Genomic DNA, 18,646 nt, shown 5'->3' with positions numbered 1-18,646 from the left:
CGAGAACGTATACCTTCTTGCAGCAGCAGAGTAAAGAGAAGCCAGCCATGGTTTAGTGCTCAAATTTATGGAAGCTCGATCTCCCTGCTATAATAATTCGATCGATATATGGTACTTATAAAGTTATAGCCCAGCAGCTATATATACACAAACCCTAACACCTTGTAATCGTGTGTATACAACTGTGTGACAAACACATATAAAGACACAATAAGCATATAATACAGAAGCAAAGATCGATCACATTATGTTTTCTTCGGATATAGAAATTATATATATAATAACCAATGACTTCCAATTTCAGATAACAACAATGAATTTTAATGTAGACTTGCAATCTGCTATTTTTCTTGCATGCTATCTCATCTTTTGACTTGTTTGTTTTGATTTCTTAATTTTAATTTTTCTTACTCCATATATCTCTCAATAATGCTGATGTTAACAATAGTTACTAGAATGGACTATAAATTATAAACCATGCAATCTAGTACGACTAGTATTAATCAGTTTTGAAGTTATTAGGAGACCAACTGATGATTCTTTTAGTTCATAGCTCATACAACGTACGTACCTTGAGCTAGCGTTTCCCTCAACCACCCTCTCAGCTTGTTCTTTGTAAGTTTGAGGTATAGCCAACACACATGCATCTAGAGATGCTTTTTGATCTCGCTGAGAATCACTTTGTCTAGCTCGGACGTCAGTAGTAGTAAGTTGCTCATGCGAAAAGAGTGTCACAAGCCAAGCGGTTCTCTCCTGATCATCAGAAAGCGTCATTAAGATTGAGCTGCAAAGAGAGATGTTATAATTAACCTCTTCATTTTCTGGAACAGGTTCACGTCCGAAGAGCTTCAACTTCTCATGTACGTGCATACGTGCATGTATTTCTCATATATACCTCATCTTTTGACATTTTCTTTTCATTTCTTTTTATTTTCCCACCTCATATTTCGAAATAATGCTGATCGTTAACTATAATTCTTAGAAATGGACCGTAAAGTGTAAACCATGTCATCTAGTACGACTAGTGCTAATGACTTATCAGTTTTCACTTTTCAAAGTACGAGTACGTCCAACTGATCCTATTACTTCACACAACGTACCTTTTTCTCCATCTCACCATTTTAAAGATCGAATAAGAAGGGGTCTAGGCGCCTAGGGGTGTCCAAAGGTCTCGGTTCATTAAAAGTTATTAGCAAAAATGGGTCAAAAATTTGAGCGAAGTGAAGCAGCCGCTGCCATAAACAATTGATCTGAGTGAGCAGCGTTCGCTGCCAGTAACGGGTTAGTAAAAAAAAAAGAGGGAATTGAAGACATGCATACCGGTCAGTATGAACTTTGAAACGTAAGGAACCGAAAAAAAGATGAAGTGGAAGCTTCCACGGCAGGTCAGCTGGCATCAAAATGTTGACAAAAGGTTGTTGCTAGGCCTAGGCTTTGATGGTTCTGCGAGCAACCTGGTTTCCAGGTCTATCGATAATCAACATATATGTTGCTTCAATATATATTGCAGTTAATTGTCAAGTCTTGAAAGAGTGTTCTTGTAACTAGAAGCAGGATCTGCTTGCCAAACATTTCTGTCTTGAGCCAAACTTGTGGGTTTCACAACTCGTATCTGTCTATGATCAAAGCAAAGATAAGCCTTTGCTGTGTTCTCATATTGGCGAAACTACGAGCAAGAGACCTCTGAGATCACTGTTTCATGTTGGACCAGTTTTCAATGATATGCAGAGAATTGATCTCAAGATGGATCATGCGAAGAATAGGCGGAATGGAAATTCCTAGCGGTCGTTGGAAGCTCAAGAAAAATGTTGATCGAATAGAGTTGTAAGAATGGTAATCGAAAATTCGCTAAATCAAAATTTATTTAATTCCTCAGTAGGAATTCTAGGTCATATCGTAACAAAGTCTGGTCCATGTTCGTAACTAAGACTAATCGAGATGACTCGAAAGAGAATGATACCAAAGTTGTAGGCTGAATAGGAAACAATAGGTTCACTTTGCGTATGCCAAATCCGAACCCTTCGAGAAATTGCAGCATGAAACATCATACGGACCAAGAGTATGATTCAAACTGTTTTAAAAGAATCATAAGAAAGCCATTATGCTCATACTACAAAGGTCACTCATAAATTGGCTACTCGTAACCTTGCTACAGCCAAAGAAATAATTTGACAGCTAAAACTGCATCCATTTGCTACAACTTGGTCATGTATCTAGTAAAACCGTGAAAAATCATTTTATCTTCACCTTTTGACCATCTGTTTGGTTGGTATTACACCTTCATGCACATACCTAAATAGTCAGTTCAACAGAATATGGACCTCAACAAAAATGTCCTCATGGCGTTGATGGTTCACCTTGAGTGCTTAAGTCTGGTCCAATCAGTCTTAAATAAGCCTCTTCCCTAATACCAACAGCTGAATGATCCTCGTGACATAAACTAACCAACACAACAAGAATGGAACTACTAACAACTCGTCAATCAAATCTAGGCCACATAGAGACTCTTCAGTCTTCAGTGCCAGAAAAGCAAAGTTCTGACATATCCGACTTTTGCTAATCAAGCTGCTTTCACTTTACGTGAGGGAGGTCGTCGAAATAAGCTAATTAGATCATCAAGACCCTGCAGAGGCATTAGCAATTGTCAGCAACTTATCATCTAATCCCTTGAAAACTACTACAGATAAAACGAGTGGCAGAATAAAAATGTTTCTTCTTTAATAGTGTAAGGCTTATAAGAAATACCCTAGTTGTGACAACAAGAAAACTGAAGAGAACTATCAGATACGATCCCAAGACTAGAAGCAACAGCAAGTCAAATGTCACACTGGCGACCTGAAATAAAGTTGGTTGAATAGAGGATGTGACATACAATTGCCAAATATATAACAAGTTGGAACATAAAATAAATTCAAAAGAGAGTTTTAATTAAACTTGAGGATTATTAAGGCTAGCTCACAAATAGAGCGATTGGAAGGACAGCATCAATATATAGTCATCTAAAAGGTAAATTTAAACACGAAATTCGCAGTTTCTTTATGGAATCTATCAGTAAGAATCTAAAGATCATTCTTTTTTATCTAGAAATGTAGCAAATATGAAACACATACCAACAAATGAAAAAGTAACTTCGACTATACTAGTCTTACACAGGATATATAATAAGCAAATACATAAATTTCATATCAACATTGGCACCATTCTTTCTCTCAATAAGAAAATTAGTACCTGATATACGTTAAGGCTAGCCCTAGTTGGATCGTAGAAAGTAAACACTCCATCAAGAACCTCATGCTGCACATTCACCTCATCAGTATGATTTTCCAACTCCTGTGAACAAAAATAAACGATTTGATGAGAAACATACCAATGGTTGCAGAATTAATAATGTCATCAAATGAGTTTTCTTGACTATCATAGCATTGCCAGCCTAAACACGCTAGCTTTTCCTATTCCCCTCATATTGTATTTCTTGTGTGACGAGAAACATAAACTTTTAGCAATACAAACAGTGATATGTAGGGACAAGGTTCGAGATCGTCTCTTACAAACAGTGATATTCACATTCATCTCTTACAAAATTAAAACCATCTACTAAGAAAACAGAGGGTGTTCAGATAAAACTAAGAACCAAATAACACAAAAGCTAAAAGTATCACAGAGTACCAGATTCCAACCCAATTATTATTGTTAGTGTATATATTTATATAGCATTAGACGAGCTATCTCTAAATTCTTAAGAAACAGATGCCGAAAGGAACACAAATATCTTGAACACCATCCCAACCTCCTCACCCCTAGCTCCTGAAAGATCTTCCTGTTCTGTTCTCTCCAAAGCCACCCAAGAGACTGCCCAACACTGCACATCCTTTAAGCACAATTCTCATCTTCCTTTAACATTTTAACTTTGCAACTTCGTTTATAGACTAGTTGGCATATTATATGCAACTATTATAAATATGTATACACATAAATACAACACGCGTATGTGAACTTCGCAGATTTAGCCACACCATACAACTCAAGATTCAAATAATGTGGTTTAATTTGCAGAGTCCACATCCAGAAGTCCACTTGAGATCAGGCCTACATATACATATAAATGGTGTGCTGAAACTAGCTTTCCCCCACAAACACACACCACACCAGTATGTGAACACAATTGCACACGCCAAACATGAGGAAAAAAAAATAATGAAAACTAAGAAGCAAACCTTTTTCAATGCCAAGATAAATGGATCACTCTTTGATAAAAATGGTGCCACTCGAGGTGTTTGCGACAATAGATCCAACCATGATTTTATGTATGAAGGATTAACTGCCAAACTGCTGTTTTCTGCAAAGATTTGAATGTTCTTTCCTTTGTGACCATATATATGCCTCTGCATGTGGTGAGAGGAAAACAATGTATTAGAGACTGTAACCAACTAAGGTGGACATTCAGTTATAAACTAGTTCAGTAATCAATGCTATAAGTCAGTAATTTCATATTTGGAGTTCATACATTACATACTTCTTGTTCAAGAAACTAATACCATATACACGGCCATAAATTAATTTGAGCATGAATAGACATGCGCTTTTCAGGTACTAGAAAGAGCTTGTTTCTAAATGTTTTGATGCAAAAGCTTCTAATGACATGGTACCCCACTTTTCACCGCACTAAATCAAGGCACACAAAGACTTAACGATAGACACTTGATTATGTCTCTCCAGACCAGTCTAGCTGTATAGCAGACAGAATATTCCACAAATTTGCTGTCCTCTAAAAAATTTCAGGTTCTAACTTAGACATTGATATAGTTATAAACATTACTTTTCTTGTAACAAAGAGTAAAAGGATACTAAATTATATAGTATGCGAAACAAGAAGAGGTACAGTAGCCAAAGAACCAGAAAGAAAATCATACCCCAAAAAAAAATGTATTCTAACAAGATAACCTTACCGCAAGGCCCTCAGCAACTAACTTGACACTTTTAATAACTGCAGTTTCATCAACAAATAGCCTGCAGCAAATTAAGATTTCAGCAAAAGACTATTATACAATAACATGAGTACATGAAGTGAGCTCAAGAAAACATAACCTGCCATCAAGCAGACTTCCAGTGCTTTCTAACAGTTCAGGAGCAACAGAGAGTTCAGAAAGGGTGGCAGCAGTAACTCTCAGCCGTGAAAACTGCTCATGTTCCCAAGCTACCTACAGCAGGTAAGAAGGTTTACGACCTTGTTATACACCCTAGAGCGTAGGTGCGCAATAGGAAAGCACATTAATAGACCAGGACTTAAGCACAAACTGACAAAAGGATTGACAAGCACACAGGAAACAAAAACTAAGCAGTTTTATGCTGTTCCCAGAACCAGAAATTACCAACAAATAAATTTTGAAAATAAACGAGCAATACGAACACAAAGTCAAAGCCAGTAGTTGAACTGATTTTATGAGTGCGGAAAGTTTCTCAAGTACCAACCTAGCAACAAGGAATAGAAAAACAAGTTCATGACATGGACACAACAACATATGCTATTTCCAGACTTGATAAATAGTCATTACACTATTCCAAAGAAGTAAAAGAAACTGACTCGACAATATAAGCAATGCAGTTTGAGGCATTGAGCATTAAATTTAAACACAGAATCCCTGTTATACAGTATTGAATTGTTGATCTCGTAACATGACATATTAGTATTGTTTTTTCACCATTAACATGGTAGACATGGTACTTTAAGTATATCAACTTACTCGAGAATTTGAAATATTTATTTTCTTGTGCTTCAAACCAACTGTAATGCCCAACTCTTCTGCTACATCAGAGAAACCCTACAAGAATAACATAAGATGCAGTAGCATCGCTCAGTCCAAGTCAACAATAATTGTTCTCCATCCTATAAAATGATGTTAGCTTACTTCAAAAATTTGCTTTATGTAAGCATTTTCTGGAGGCTTAGACACATGAAGCCACAATTCTTTGTCCCATGAGCCAACACTATTCAAGCAAATAGTGTAGTCAACACTTTCACGAAGGCGTTGGTCAAAGCTCCGGAGCCACTATAAAATACAAGCAACATAAGCAACAAACAGACAAGAGATAACAAACTAAAGATGTAAAAGAAATAAAAAAAAGAGAAAATTGGAAGTTGTCAGTAAGAGATTGTTAGCACCTTATAAGTTCCATTGTAGTTATACGGTCCTCCAGATGTCAACCCAAAAAGCAAATTGTACCTTCCTCTTGTCTTGGGATTTGAGTAAAGAACAGAAAATAACCTAGCAATTTCAAGTAAGGCGACAACACCACTTCCATTGCTATCACTTCCCACTGATAATGACTACAGAAAAAATATATATAATCACCTCTAACGCTAAACAGCAGCTGACATTATTTGAGATTTGTCATTACATGTACTTACAGGAGCTGCCCCAAATGTGTCATATGATGCTACAATAACAATAGTTGGAAGTTGATTTGTGCCTTCATCAGTTTTCAACCCAGACAACCATCCCTGAATTCAAAAGAAACATTAAATTTACATATAAGACAAAGCAGCTAAACTCTATCAATTGCAATTTCAGTCTTCCAGAATGATTTCCCAGTTTGAAATAATGCACAAACTCTTTCAATTTACAAAGATTTTCTGTTAATGCTGATCACACAAAAAATATCAACTGAAATCAATATTTTATGCCCAATTACCATCTAACAGTGCCAAATACTTTAAGAAATTGAGATCTGATGTTGACTCACAAGTAGCTCTCACAAGTCAACAGGCTACCCTCATCTAGTTTTGAGAGTGAAAGGGAGTTTTGAATTACTTCTAAAGGTTCACACCATAATAGTGCTGGGTGATGAGAGTTACTTCAGACACGAAAACGTTGAATAAAACTTCAATTAACTCATCTCCAAATAAACATACAAACCAACAAAAAGAAAGCAACAAAGTCATTTTATTGTAATGTTTATATACAAATTAAATCTTATAATGCATCACAATAGTATATCTTATTCCTTTTATTCAAAGAAAAAAGTAATCGTATTCCTTCTTTAGTTCACTTCTATGATCTCTTGTTCCTACTTATGTCAGCCACCAGTAGCCTTTAACAAAGTTTCATTCATTCTCTTTCTCTCACTTCTTTTGGTTTTCTTTTTCTCCTTTTTTTTGTCCCTTATTCTGATCCCAGAAATCACCCAAACCCTGTTGACTGAGCTCAAACTGAGCATCCTGCCACACACTACGCTAATTAGGATACAGGATAAGTGGATAACTGTGGGGGATTTGAACCCCAGACCACATGAGAACCAACCACGGGCCTGATTATTCCTACTAACAAATGTTTTAATTCTTCATTGATGCATAGAAAATCTATTTCCTCAAATTCTAAAGTTACTAAAAAGAAAATTAAGTACATCTAGGCAACTACTGCCATCAGTAACCAATAGTATCATACATACATTCAGTCTTAATTTAAGCAGCTAAACTAAATGCAAAACTAACAGCATAAGAATAAGACTTCTGCAGCTCACAAGACTGTAGCCAATAGGACATAACAGCAACCAGGTGTACATCCACAAGAGAAACTTTTTGAAATAAAATGACCTTTGTTGCTAAACACACAAAAAATGCAGAATAACACATAACCTTGGAACTTAATAACATAACATGAAACAATTAATTATAGTTGCCAAAAAAAAAAAAAAAAAAAAACTTACATGTGCAGACGGTCTGTGAAGGCCTATGTGAACAGACGTCCTAAAGTTATTACCGAACCTTTGAACTTAATGGATCCTGTTATAATGATTCAAGAGCATATGGAAATTTTTTATGATGGCATGTTTCATATAAACTAGTAATCTAGAAATCCAACTTTAAGACACTGCCAAACAATAGAAAACGAGATGGGGAAAATAAGAAACAACCGACTTTTTTGAATTTGCACCTGAATGTTTGTAATGGTGGGTGACGCACGTTTCTTAGGTTCTGGAACTGAAACAACAAGCTTGTATCTGCAATATATCATCAGAAAAAGGGATCAGAGAAGAGTTCTACACAACAACTACACATTATCTGATCAAGTTCACTGCAAACAGCATGCATTATATAAAAAAAATTTTACTTTTTAGGATTTACTCAAAGCGCAACAAAGATCAGTGGAGAGAGAAACAAGAACTACAAGGAATAAGATAAAAGAAAAAAGCTATGACAATGATAATGATGATCTGAAAAGAACAAACGAAAATGATAAGAAAGCAGCTAATTCGTATCTCTCAATATATTAGTCAGATAGAAGACAGTTTACGCCAGCAACTATTCACACCATTGGAGCTATGACCTTAAAGTTAATGAAATTGGTTATGGTGTCACACGGGTCGATGTCTAGGTTTCTGATTCTATTAAAGCCCAGATGTACAGTAAGTTTGACTATAACCAGTAATGTGATTCAATAATACCAGACAAAATACAAGAAACCAATAGATACAATAAACCCATCAAGGAGTTCTGCAATTCTAGCATCCAGCTTCCACCATGCATGGAGAGTCTATCAATCAAAATTTCCAAAGTAGCAGCTAATTCTTCTAGTCAAAGCTTATGAATATAACAAGCTACTGTAAACCCAAGGGATGAAAATACTGTGATCATTACATTCACAGATATATTATTTTTCCCCCAAATAACCCATACAAGGGTCAAGTTGCAAACTGAAAGAGAACAACTCCAAGAATAGCCCCTACCACTCCGAATATAACTAACAACCAATCCAAATTTCCGAAAGAAATTGCAATTTGAATATGATTAGCTATCTCCTTGTGAAGATAAACAAGTATAAATCCTCTTTGGGTAATATCAAAAGTACAACTAGGTAAATATTGTACTTTTATCGGTTTATAGTCTTCCCAAATCGATTTATTCAGCTGTATTGAAAACTCCACTCGATTACTTATCCTTTTTGGCAATCCTTATCCGTTGTTTTATGCTGGAACTACAATTTTACCAAGACTACCTAAACAAACATGATTCATCTCATTGTAGATAATATCCATATTATATTATGAAGCGGGAAATTCTATGGTACCTACCCGTATGTGATACCTACATTTACAAATGTGACAACATATTTGTAGTCAAAGTTGTAATGTTGAGTCGTATTGTTTGTAATCTTGTTCTAATAATTGTAATTACAAAATGTACAATCATTTTACAACTTTTTCACCAAATTGTTCTCATAGTTGTAATTTTGTTTAACTTCATATAAATAGTGTAAATAAATTTGGTAAATTTGTTCTCAATGTTGTAATTTGATTCATAACATTGTAATTTTTGTTCAAGTACATGTAAAATAAAAGTAGGATATACATCCCAGTACCATAGCTTGTCTCTTATGAAGCTGTTTGTTTACAGTCTCCACATAAAACTGTTTACTTACCCTCCAGTAGTGGCGGTGGCAGGCTGGCCACTGGCATCATTCCTCTTGACATCAGCCAACACAGCCTCAATATCATCATCTTCAAAAGCAAAATATACAGGATACTGTAATAGAACATACCACCACAAAAATTACTCTTTAGACATGCTTACCTTAGAGGAACATTTGAAAAATTATAGAACTCATATAAGTAAGTAAATAACCTAAAAGATTAAGAAATACTCCAGGTAACATTTTGGATCTACCAACAGATAGTGTAAAAAAAATTGTGGATGAGCATCAGCATCTCAGCCTTATTTGCAAGCATCGAGATATAGATAGTTCTAGGATAAAATGTAGTAGGTGGAAGTAAAATAGATTTTGAGATTATCCCTTGAAATCTTCAATTTTAGGTTAAGCATGTACAGCAAACAGAAAAGACTAGCACACCACATATACTGTACACATACACAGTCATGTCGACTGAGATACTGACTTTGGTAGCTGCAACCAAAGCCCTGTTGACTGATACGTATAATTATGAAACTAAGGACCTTAAATCATATGATATTTGGCATTCACTAAAATAAAAAACAATAACGAAAAACTTATTATTTAAATTAAGAAAGAAAAAACCAATTGAATATCAGAAGCTGAATCCATGAGGGCCAAAGAAAATGAAGGTACAAAAAAAATTGAAAAAGCAAAAGACAAAAGAATAATCTCCATCAATAGTTTAAAGAACATTGTAAGTAGTACAACAATAGAAAGATAATGCAAAATCAATAGGCATAAGCATCAAAATCATAGACAAGAAGTTGCAACGGATGAAGACAACTGCATGATTGTAGAAAGAATAAGAAAAGTTAAGTCAGTTTGACTCACAGGTATCTTGGAATGTATAAGTAGCTTTTCAAGTTCAGCCAAAACAGTCTTCAATTGATCATCTCCATCAGTCTGATGACTACTCTTTGCCATTTCAATATTTTCAGGCCTAAACATCTGGGGAAGCAAAATCAGCAAGCCTCCCAGAGGCTGCTTCTGCGTAATATATTCTGCCATAGGATCAACAATCTCATCAGCGATTACCATAGAAAGGTCGGTACATATCATCCAACTAACAATGCCACTATAACTAAGTTACAGGTTAAGAATCAATTGCATCAAACATCTTCAGGAAACCACCATACGACATCCATGATCCCTTTTAAAATATCTTATCGAGTTAATAAAAAGCATTTGTTCACTAATGAAATGCTCATTTCACCCGTATAAGGAAATTATAGACCTGGCATTAAGCACATATCCTAGCCTACGCTCCACATCATTTTTCAAACAAACTCACACTGAAAAATACAAATTCAAGAACATCCTCACTCCGAAACTAATCAAATAGTAATCACATTAGCACTCTAATTCTTTGAGTTTCGCTTGGTTCCGAACTAATAATCTAGAAAATCTTGAATGAGATTATAGATGGGAGCAGTAGGGTACCTGTGACGAAGGTGATGTTGAGGTCACGCAAGGGGATGATGAGGACAGTGCGAGAGAGATCAGAGCCAGGAGGAGAGTGAAGGGAGCCAGCGTGGTGATTCAGATTGGCGAGGCGAGATCCGAACTGAGCGCCCGACATGTCGTACTGGATCAGGCGGTAGACGTCGACGACGGTGGCGGCGTCACAGAGCTCGACGCAGGCGACGAGGATGAAGAAGAGCGCGATCGCCGAGTAGACGGACTCCAACACTTGGCGCTGCCCGGGCTTATTCCCATGGCCCATTCTCGATCTACTCTCAGCTCTCTAGGGTTTGGGATCCGAGAGAGAGAGAGAGAGATGTAAATAAGGTGGGAGACTAGGAGGACGAGAGTGAAGCCGTGAAGGGGTTGGGTTAGTTTAGGGTGGGCTGACTCTCACACTGCAACTCCGCTACTTGCTTCATGATTTTTGTATATTGGTTTTTTTATATTTGCCTCTATTATTTACTTTTTCACAAAACAAAAACAAAATGAGGGTCAGTTTCCTTGAATCTATCGTCGTGTTTAGAGTTTTCTAATGTTTGTTCTTTGAGACATGGCCGCCCGTAAGGAAGATTTTTGTTGGTTTATATAGGAAATTGTGTGTTTCATTGAATGTCAAACCAGAATGTTACTACCAGTACACATCGCTCTCGTGTTAACTAGGGCAAAGTTAAAAAATGCCCCCCCCCCCCCCCCCAAAAGAAGTAGTGTCTTCCACATGAAGTAATGTCTTTATAATAGGATTTTACATCAAAAATAGAAAAATATATAAATAAGTGTCATATACATAAACTTATCTTTTACATCTCAACCCCCCCTCTTAATAACAAATCCTAGCTCCGTCACTGCATGGCATGTCATCTAGACACATCATCAATTAAAAAAATCATGTCATGTCATTCTTAGGTCAAAATATAATCTTATCCTTCTCAAATCCAAATTAGGCAATAATTATAGATAGATTAGTTACATTACATGAATTATATTAAATTTATTTCTTAATGGAGTCTAACATTATAATAAGGGAAATTTATCAGATTTTAAGGGTCACAATTATGATATCAATAATTTTTTTTGAAATTGATTTTCTTTCCATCTTTGTGAATCAAAATTCAATTTCTGTTCTAGGATATTCTGTATCTTCTTAGATATTTTTTATGTGTGTCTTGGCCTTATACCAATAGGATATGTACTTAGACTAAATATATGTATTCATATCCTTACCATATTGGTATTGTGTAATTCCTTATATAAAGGGCTCCTATCAATAAATAAGATGATGATTCTCTTGTTATCTCTTTGTCTCTACACTTTATCCTTCATCACGTTATCATGCACTTTGTTCTAACCCTAGAGCCAATAGCCCACCATTTGTTTTCTAAACCTTAAAATCGGGCAGCCTTGTTTTTCTCGATTTCCGACCAAAATTCCGACTGCCCTCCGCCGGAATTTTATATCCCCAGAAAGCTCTCTCTGTCCCGGATCTAACGCCGCAAGCCTCACCCTGAGAACCGGCCGGAAAGTCTCCAAACCGGCCGCCAGAAAATTTCAGACCGCCGCCACTACCGACCACCGGTTCACCACCTTCCCTTGCTCCGATCAACCTAAAATTTTGACAGCAGTTTCCCCATCCAGAACTGCTCCTCCTATCAAATTTTCAGCCCCAAATTCGAAGTATAAGTAGCGAAACGTTGTTTCTCCTCTCGGCAGCCTCTAGAAACCAAAGATTTCAAGATTGCTCGTCTTCCAAAGAAACCAGAAAGGTATGTTTTGAAACCTTAAACTTTTCCAAGTTCAATAACTCGGGGAGGATAAAATCCTTTCCTCCCTTCTCCATCTCCATTCTATACTTGGGATTTTGTGTGTGCAGGTACCAAAAATCCCGGAATTTTATTCGTGGGTCAAGAGTGTGTTTGATCACTCTTGCTTCCTTGTCCGGGTTGTGTATGATCAACCCCGACCTTTCTCCAGATTGTGTTTGATCAATCCGAGGTCTTTTCCTAATTGTGTTTGATCAATTCGCGGCTTTTCCGAATTGTTTATGATCAATCCGAAGGACAAACCATTAAAAGCATTGTTTGTGACCTCTATCGAGTCTTATAACAGCTTGGTTTTGTATGCAAGAGCAACGTAACATTTTGCTCATTGAGTTTTGAGGTACTCGATACCTAAGGCGAATCTTTGCTTGTTATCTGTGGAACCTTTCACTGGAAAGGATTAAACCACATATTTTGACCCCTAGGCTAACAAGCCTAGATGCCGAGATTTCACATCTCATGCGCTCAAAGTCTTTGACACGCCACATCGACAAGCCTTCAATGGCAATCTGTGCAAAAAGTAATAACCACAAAGTACTGTGGAATGCACTCATGGAGCGTTTCTTGAAACGTCCATATAACTCTACTTGTTGAGATATTAGTCAAGTGGATTGCTTACCACCTTAATTGACTACATATTGTCAATGATCTTTTGTGGCATCATGATCCATAACCTTTAGCGGATTCGATCATCATCAAGTTCTCTAGGTCCTCCACGTTGGTTTGGAATTACCAACGAGATTTGATTTTGATCATACAAACGGGAATTGTATATATACGCTAATGTGATAAACTTATTTAGAATTATCCCCTAATGTGGGGACAACAATATGGGTCATGGCAACGGCAGAAAACGTCGTGCCGATGTCTAGAAAAGAGGGGGAGGTGTCGCCGGCTCTAATAGCGACACTCCCGGTCTAGACACCATTTTGTCAAAACTACTCATGTCAGCTCATGACAATGCAACCGTTGTGGATCTTCAGATCACTGGTTCAAGATTGTCAAACTCCTTCAAATTGTGAATGCATACAAAAAGGTATGGAAAATCAATTTGAGGACAAGAAGGTCATCCTCATGATCGCGAATTTCAAAGATTCGGATCCTGCTCTAGCTACTCATGACTTTGACGTCATCGGCTAGACATTGATTTTCATTCCAAGCTATATGTACTAAGGCGTTGTATTGACGTCTTTCATCTATTTGAGACCTTAATGTACTCACATTGGCAATAATGAATGCCTTGAGAATTTTTTCGAAGTGAAACTATTCTCCTCTTATGGTTCATATTGATTTACAAACAAGATGTACATTCTTACATCGTCCTTAGAAACATGGCATATTGTGCCGATTTTGGTCCCTTCCTTTGAAGGTTACTTATGGCACCGCATCCTCAGTGAGGATCGACCATGTGTTTCCGGTTAAGTTAAGTCTTCTACCCTTTAGCGAATTTTCCATCATCAATTGTTCAACTAAGCTCATCCAAGCTCAGTGTGATGTCTTAGAATTGTCCGAAATTAAGGAGATAGTGGTTTCAAGTGTGCCTCGCACTACCGACCTTCCACGGACATGCGTGGTCATACTGACTTGGAGTTACCGAAATCTTTTGATTTTGGATCCCCTAAGCTATTAAACCAATTGCCGTCTTGCAAAAGACGTTGAAGACTTATCAAAACCGGAAAATTATCATCATGATCGAATCCTCTAGGTCCTCTGAGTTAGTTTATGTTCATGTCAGGGAGCTTTTACTAATTAGTCATGGAGTTTACGACCTTAGAATCACCGAAATGACTTGGTTTTGATCATACACACGTCACTTTTGGCTAAGGCAAAAGCCTACGCCACCTGCAAGCTTCACAGCTTCGCACATGCCAATTCTGCAAAAAACAGCAATATGTCCCTTCTGGACAGTCAACTTTGTTTGAGCTTTGTGAATAGCTCCGGACGAACCAGACAGTGAGCTTTATATCATTGGAAAGCTCTACGAGTGTAGTTTTCAGAACTCTTCGCGGTTCGTCCATATCTATTTTAACGAAGAAGTTATGGCTGTTTTAGTGCGCAAAGGTCATTCTGCGCGGACATTTTTATGCACTCTCGGGATTGCAGTTTTTCGTAGCTTCTTTCAATCCTTCTAAATGGTTCAAGTGGAACTATTAACTAGCCTATCTACTCCTTCTTGTAGATATGTCTCATCGAGAAATTGAGTGCTTCGCAGATAGTGGAACTATCCACAACATTCTAAGAAACCGGCAACTATCTTTGGATTTTGTGCATTTGTAAATCTTCTGTAACTACAATGATTGAATCATACCGGTCATTCAAGGACGCGGTTTAGCTTATATCTTGATGCCTCATGGCACCATAATCAATGTCACAGATACCCTCTATGCATTGAGAGGCAATCGAACCATATTGAGCTTTAAAGACATTTCTGCTAATAGTTTTCATTTGAAAACACATTATGAGAATGAACAAGAATTCTTTTGTGTATGCCTTCTCATGAATGCGGACTGAAGCGCATCTTGGAGAAATTCATGAGTCAATCTAGTGGACTGTATGTCACTATGATTCGAATATCGAATCTCATGTTGTCACCAAACATGATATTTGGGACACTGACTCATATAGGCTTTGGTTTTGACCAATTAAGGTCATCCTCGAAGAGATATAATGGTCCAAATTTTGAGAAATTCTCATGAACATTCATTCTTCCGCTCAAAACGAAGACATTCGAGATCTAGCATCACCATGAAGCATGGTGGTGACCCGGGGGACATTGACGTCACCCGAACACGGCTCCAACTTCCCGGAGGCCGTCCGGTCAATTCCTCAAGCAATTGAGGTGCACCGGCCTTTCCTCGATGTCGCATTGGCCCCCTGCAATGCTTATTACTCGTTTTGAAAGCCTATTCTTTAGCTAAATTAGGAGTGAGACCCTCCTACGCTAAATAACACAAAAGTAAACATTCTATTCTTACATAAAATTATGTAGATAGATACAACCAACTTGCGGACACATTTTATGCTTTATGGTGTTGGTTGAAGTGTTAACACACTGGTCATGTGTTACACTATTATCTACTGCTTATGCTGCTTATGCTTCTACGGGCTCACTACCCATTCTTTAAAGAAGTTTATCGGGATGTAAGTTGAAGTGTCATGTACCCCATATTCACACGCACTACGGTCTCACCGAGGCTACGACTAAGCAACTTTAGCTTGTCGCTCGAACATTATTGATGCGCACCAATCTTTCTATTGCGTCTTGAGGCTATGCAATATTTGCACACAGCTTTACTATTCATCTACGACCCACCATCATTGAATATTTTTGTACTATAGCTCGTGACTGTGTACCAGGATTGCAATCCTTGAGCTCAAACAAGATTGAAACGGATCTCCAATCCTTGAGCTCAACTAAATGTTTATTCTAGGTGCCAAATCGCACCGTCACTACGCACAATGATGGGTCGTTTGAGATGAATAAGTATTTAGGTTGGATGTGAACCTCCACCTATAATCCACATATGTAGAAACCTTGCCAGGCGATCTCTTTCACCGCTATATTGCAGATGGTCACTTTGATGAGACAATATTCCCGCCGTTAGGGGGAGATAAGAACACAAGTGTTCAAGTGGAACGACGTGAATTGTCGTGGTTTGTCCCCACTAAGTCTCATCTTGATCCCAAATGCTTAAAGTGTTAAAGTGACGAGATCACATACTGCAAATATGTCTACAAGGATTGATGTCCTACAAAAGGATATGGTGCGACCAAAAGGTGTTGGTCTTGACGCCATCACCATGGATGGTGATATAGTGACGCCATACAGTGGCAAAATTGGTGTCACAAAGCCGTGTGGCTCCCCAAAAGGAGGGAGGCCCTTAGGTTCGATACTTTCTCGCACTAGGAAGAAAGCAAGCTTGGCACAACCTAATCCATTGATTAGTGATACTCAAATCCGTCTCATGAAGTCTGAATTGTGATTATCGTTGGGGGACGCCTCAATGTCAAATCCAATCCATATAGAGATCTCTACAAGTATTACACTAATGTACATAAGGACGTGGGATAATGAGTCTACTATCGAACCACCTTTCGTTGATGGATATCAACTTAGTTGATTGGCCTAATGGAAAGATGCGATCCAACATTAACAAAGAGATAGGTCTTTGGGCAGGTGATGCTGACACTGCAAGCTAAACCCTATCAACTATGTCTTTGTTAGATAGCGTAGTGAGAACAAGAGCTTAGACTCACCTTATGGCGTAAGGTCTCTCACTAACACGCACTGAGATCGACTATGATAAAATATGTTTTCATAATGGATGTCATTGAACTCCATTACTTTGTCAGTTTGGTAGTTTCCGAATAACTGAACAAGCAGCCTATGAATGTGGTCATAATAACATCTCTACGGGATCAGAGATATGCATGAAGGTCTTGAACAGACTTCATTAATCCAAATCAAGTGGCTCCAAACCACAGGAGCATGTGTTTGCTAAATGTATTGAAACGCACTTGATTTGGAAGGGATATGGTGAATTATGCCTTTGCGTGTTCATTTCGGATTTACATGGACTCTTGATGGATCAAGAGATGCCAATATGTATCAACATCCGAAGAAAAAAATCTTGGGAAGACACGGTCTCGATAAGACACTCGATGACTGTATTAATGATGATTTTTCATCAATCGGCTTAGGCGCTCTAACGAAAGTGAGACCTACATATACTCCCATGATTAGTCAAAGTCTTTACTCTAAAGAGAGATCTGTTGTTTTGTCTAAAGCAAGATGACAAATATGTGTTAAGAGATGGAGTTCCCATCTAAGTATAATTAGACGCATCAATGTACTCAACACAATACGAAAGACTTGACATCTCATTCGCTATAAAAAGTTGTAAAGCTAAGTGTAGCTATGCGTCCACGCAACGCCAATGTAATGGCAGTAACTCCTTTTCCAATACTTAATGGTATGAAAGGTTGAGGCTTATTATATCCCTACATAAGAAAGACATATCAATAGCGAAATCAGAATCTGCCAAGTTTTGTAGGTCAACTTCCACGGGACATACATGAAATCTCACTCACTGGAAAATGGTGAAATTGGTACCATTGGAAAGGTCTATGTGTCTACTTTCCAAGGACACCAACCATTTGATCATACCTATCATACTGAGTGAGTGATGGCCATTTCGTAAAGTAGGATGAATCTGTCCGAGAATCTGATTTTGGCAAAACAGTCAACTTCAACGGGACTTTGTGAATGGCTCCTGACGAACCAGAACCTGTGTAATATACGGTTGGAAAGCTAAATGAGTCTAGTTTCCAAAACCGTTGACGGTTCGTTCATATGTATTTCCTAGAGGAAGTTACGACTGTTCTAGTAACTGAAGGTCATGCTGCGCGGAAATCTAATTTCCTGCACGAACTTATGTTTTGAGTTCACAAGTGGCCTTCTCCTCAAGATCTAAGTGTAAAAGATCATTTGAGGACAATACGGCATGATTTAGTTAATCATTGCCTAATGCCACATTTGAAGACATGTTAAAGAGCATTGACATGCTAAGTTGTTGAAATTTCTGTGATTAGTAAGAATCAGGAAGAGCCCTATGATTGATGTAAAGATCAGGGGGAGGTGCGAACTTCAGGGGGAGTCTTGCACATACATACATGTCACTATCAAATGTGAAAGGTGCGTTGTACTCTTTTTCTCCTACGATCAAGGTTTAGTTTTTCTCCCACAGAGTTTTTGTGACTTGACGAGGTTTTTGACGAGGCAACAGATCAGCACCATCGGCATATCAGCGCGCGGCACAAGGGGAAGTGTTCTAGGATATTCTGTATCTTTCTAGATCTTCTTCCTGTGTGCCTTGGCCTTATGCCAATAGGATATGTAGTTAGACTAGATCTATGTAT

General features: G+C 37.7%; 1 protein-coding gene and 1 pseudogene across 1 annotated transcript; both read right to left on the bottom strand.

Annotated features, from left to right (window-relative positions):
• The window catches only part of LOC101302529, a 6,385-nt pseudogene extending 5,611 nt beyond the window's left edge, over positions 1 to 774 (bottom strand).
• A 1,281-nt stretch (positions 775 to 2,055) lies between these two features.
• Positions 2,056 to 11,345, bottom strand: LOC101291115 (nicalin-1-like). Its single transcript, XM_004291647.1, has 14 exons — positions 10,890 to 11,345; positions 10,281 to 10,450; positions 9,417 to 9,520; positions 7,932 to 7,998; positions 6,407 to 6,499; positions 6,161 to 6,325; positions 5,907 to 6,047; positions 5,742 to 5,819; positions 5,086 to 5,198; positions 4,947 to 5,007; positions 4,215 to 4,382; positions 3,229 to 3,330; positions 2,746 to 2,835; positions 2,056 to 2,623 (listed from the first exon to the last, which is right to left on the bottom strand). The coding sequence occupies exons 1-14, from the start codon at positions 11,170 to 11,172 to the stop codon at positions 2,561 to 2,563; spliced, it is 1,698 nt and encodes a 565-aa protein (XP_004291695.1). The 5' UTR covers positions 11,173 to 11,345; the 3' UTR covers positions 2,056 to 2,560.
• Positions 11,346 to 18,646: the final 7,301 nt, after the last annotated feature.

The sequence above is a fragment of the Fragaria vesca genome, linkage group LG2 (genome assembly GCF_000184155.1).
Source record: "Fragaria vesca subsp. vesca linkage group LG2, FraVesHawaii_1.0, whole genome shotgun sequence".
Classification (NCBI taxonomy): domain Eukaryota; kingdom Viridiplantae; phylum Streptophyta; class Magnoliopsida; order Rosales; family Rosaceae; genus Fragaria; species Fragaria vesca.
Note: the sequence above shows the minus strand (reverse complement) of the source record. Positions and strands in the feature narration are given on the sequence as shown.

What these genes read in the sequence shown, in the direction of transcription:
- LOC101291115 (XM_004291647.1), bottom strand. Translation starts at nt 11,172, where the DNA reads ATGGGCCATGGGAATAAGCCCGGGCAGCGCCAAGTGTTGGAGTCCGTC. An exon ending in ACACATTTGGGGCAGCTCCT is followed by an intron (nt 6,326 to 6,406) that starts GTAAGTACATGT and finishes TTTTTTCTGTAG; the next exon opens with TCATTATCAGTGGGAAGTGA. An exon ending in TTATCTTGGCATTGAAAAAG is followed by an intron (nt 3,331 to 4,214) that starts GTTTGCTTCTTA and finishes TTTTGTTCACAG; the next exon opens with GAGTTGGAAAATCATACTGA.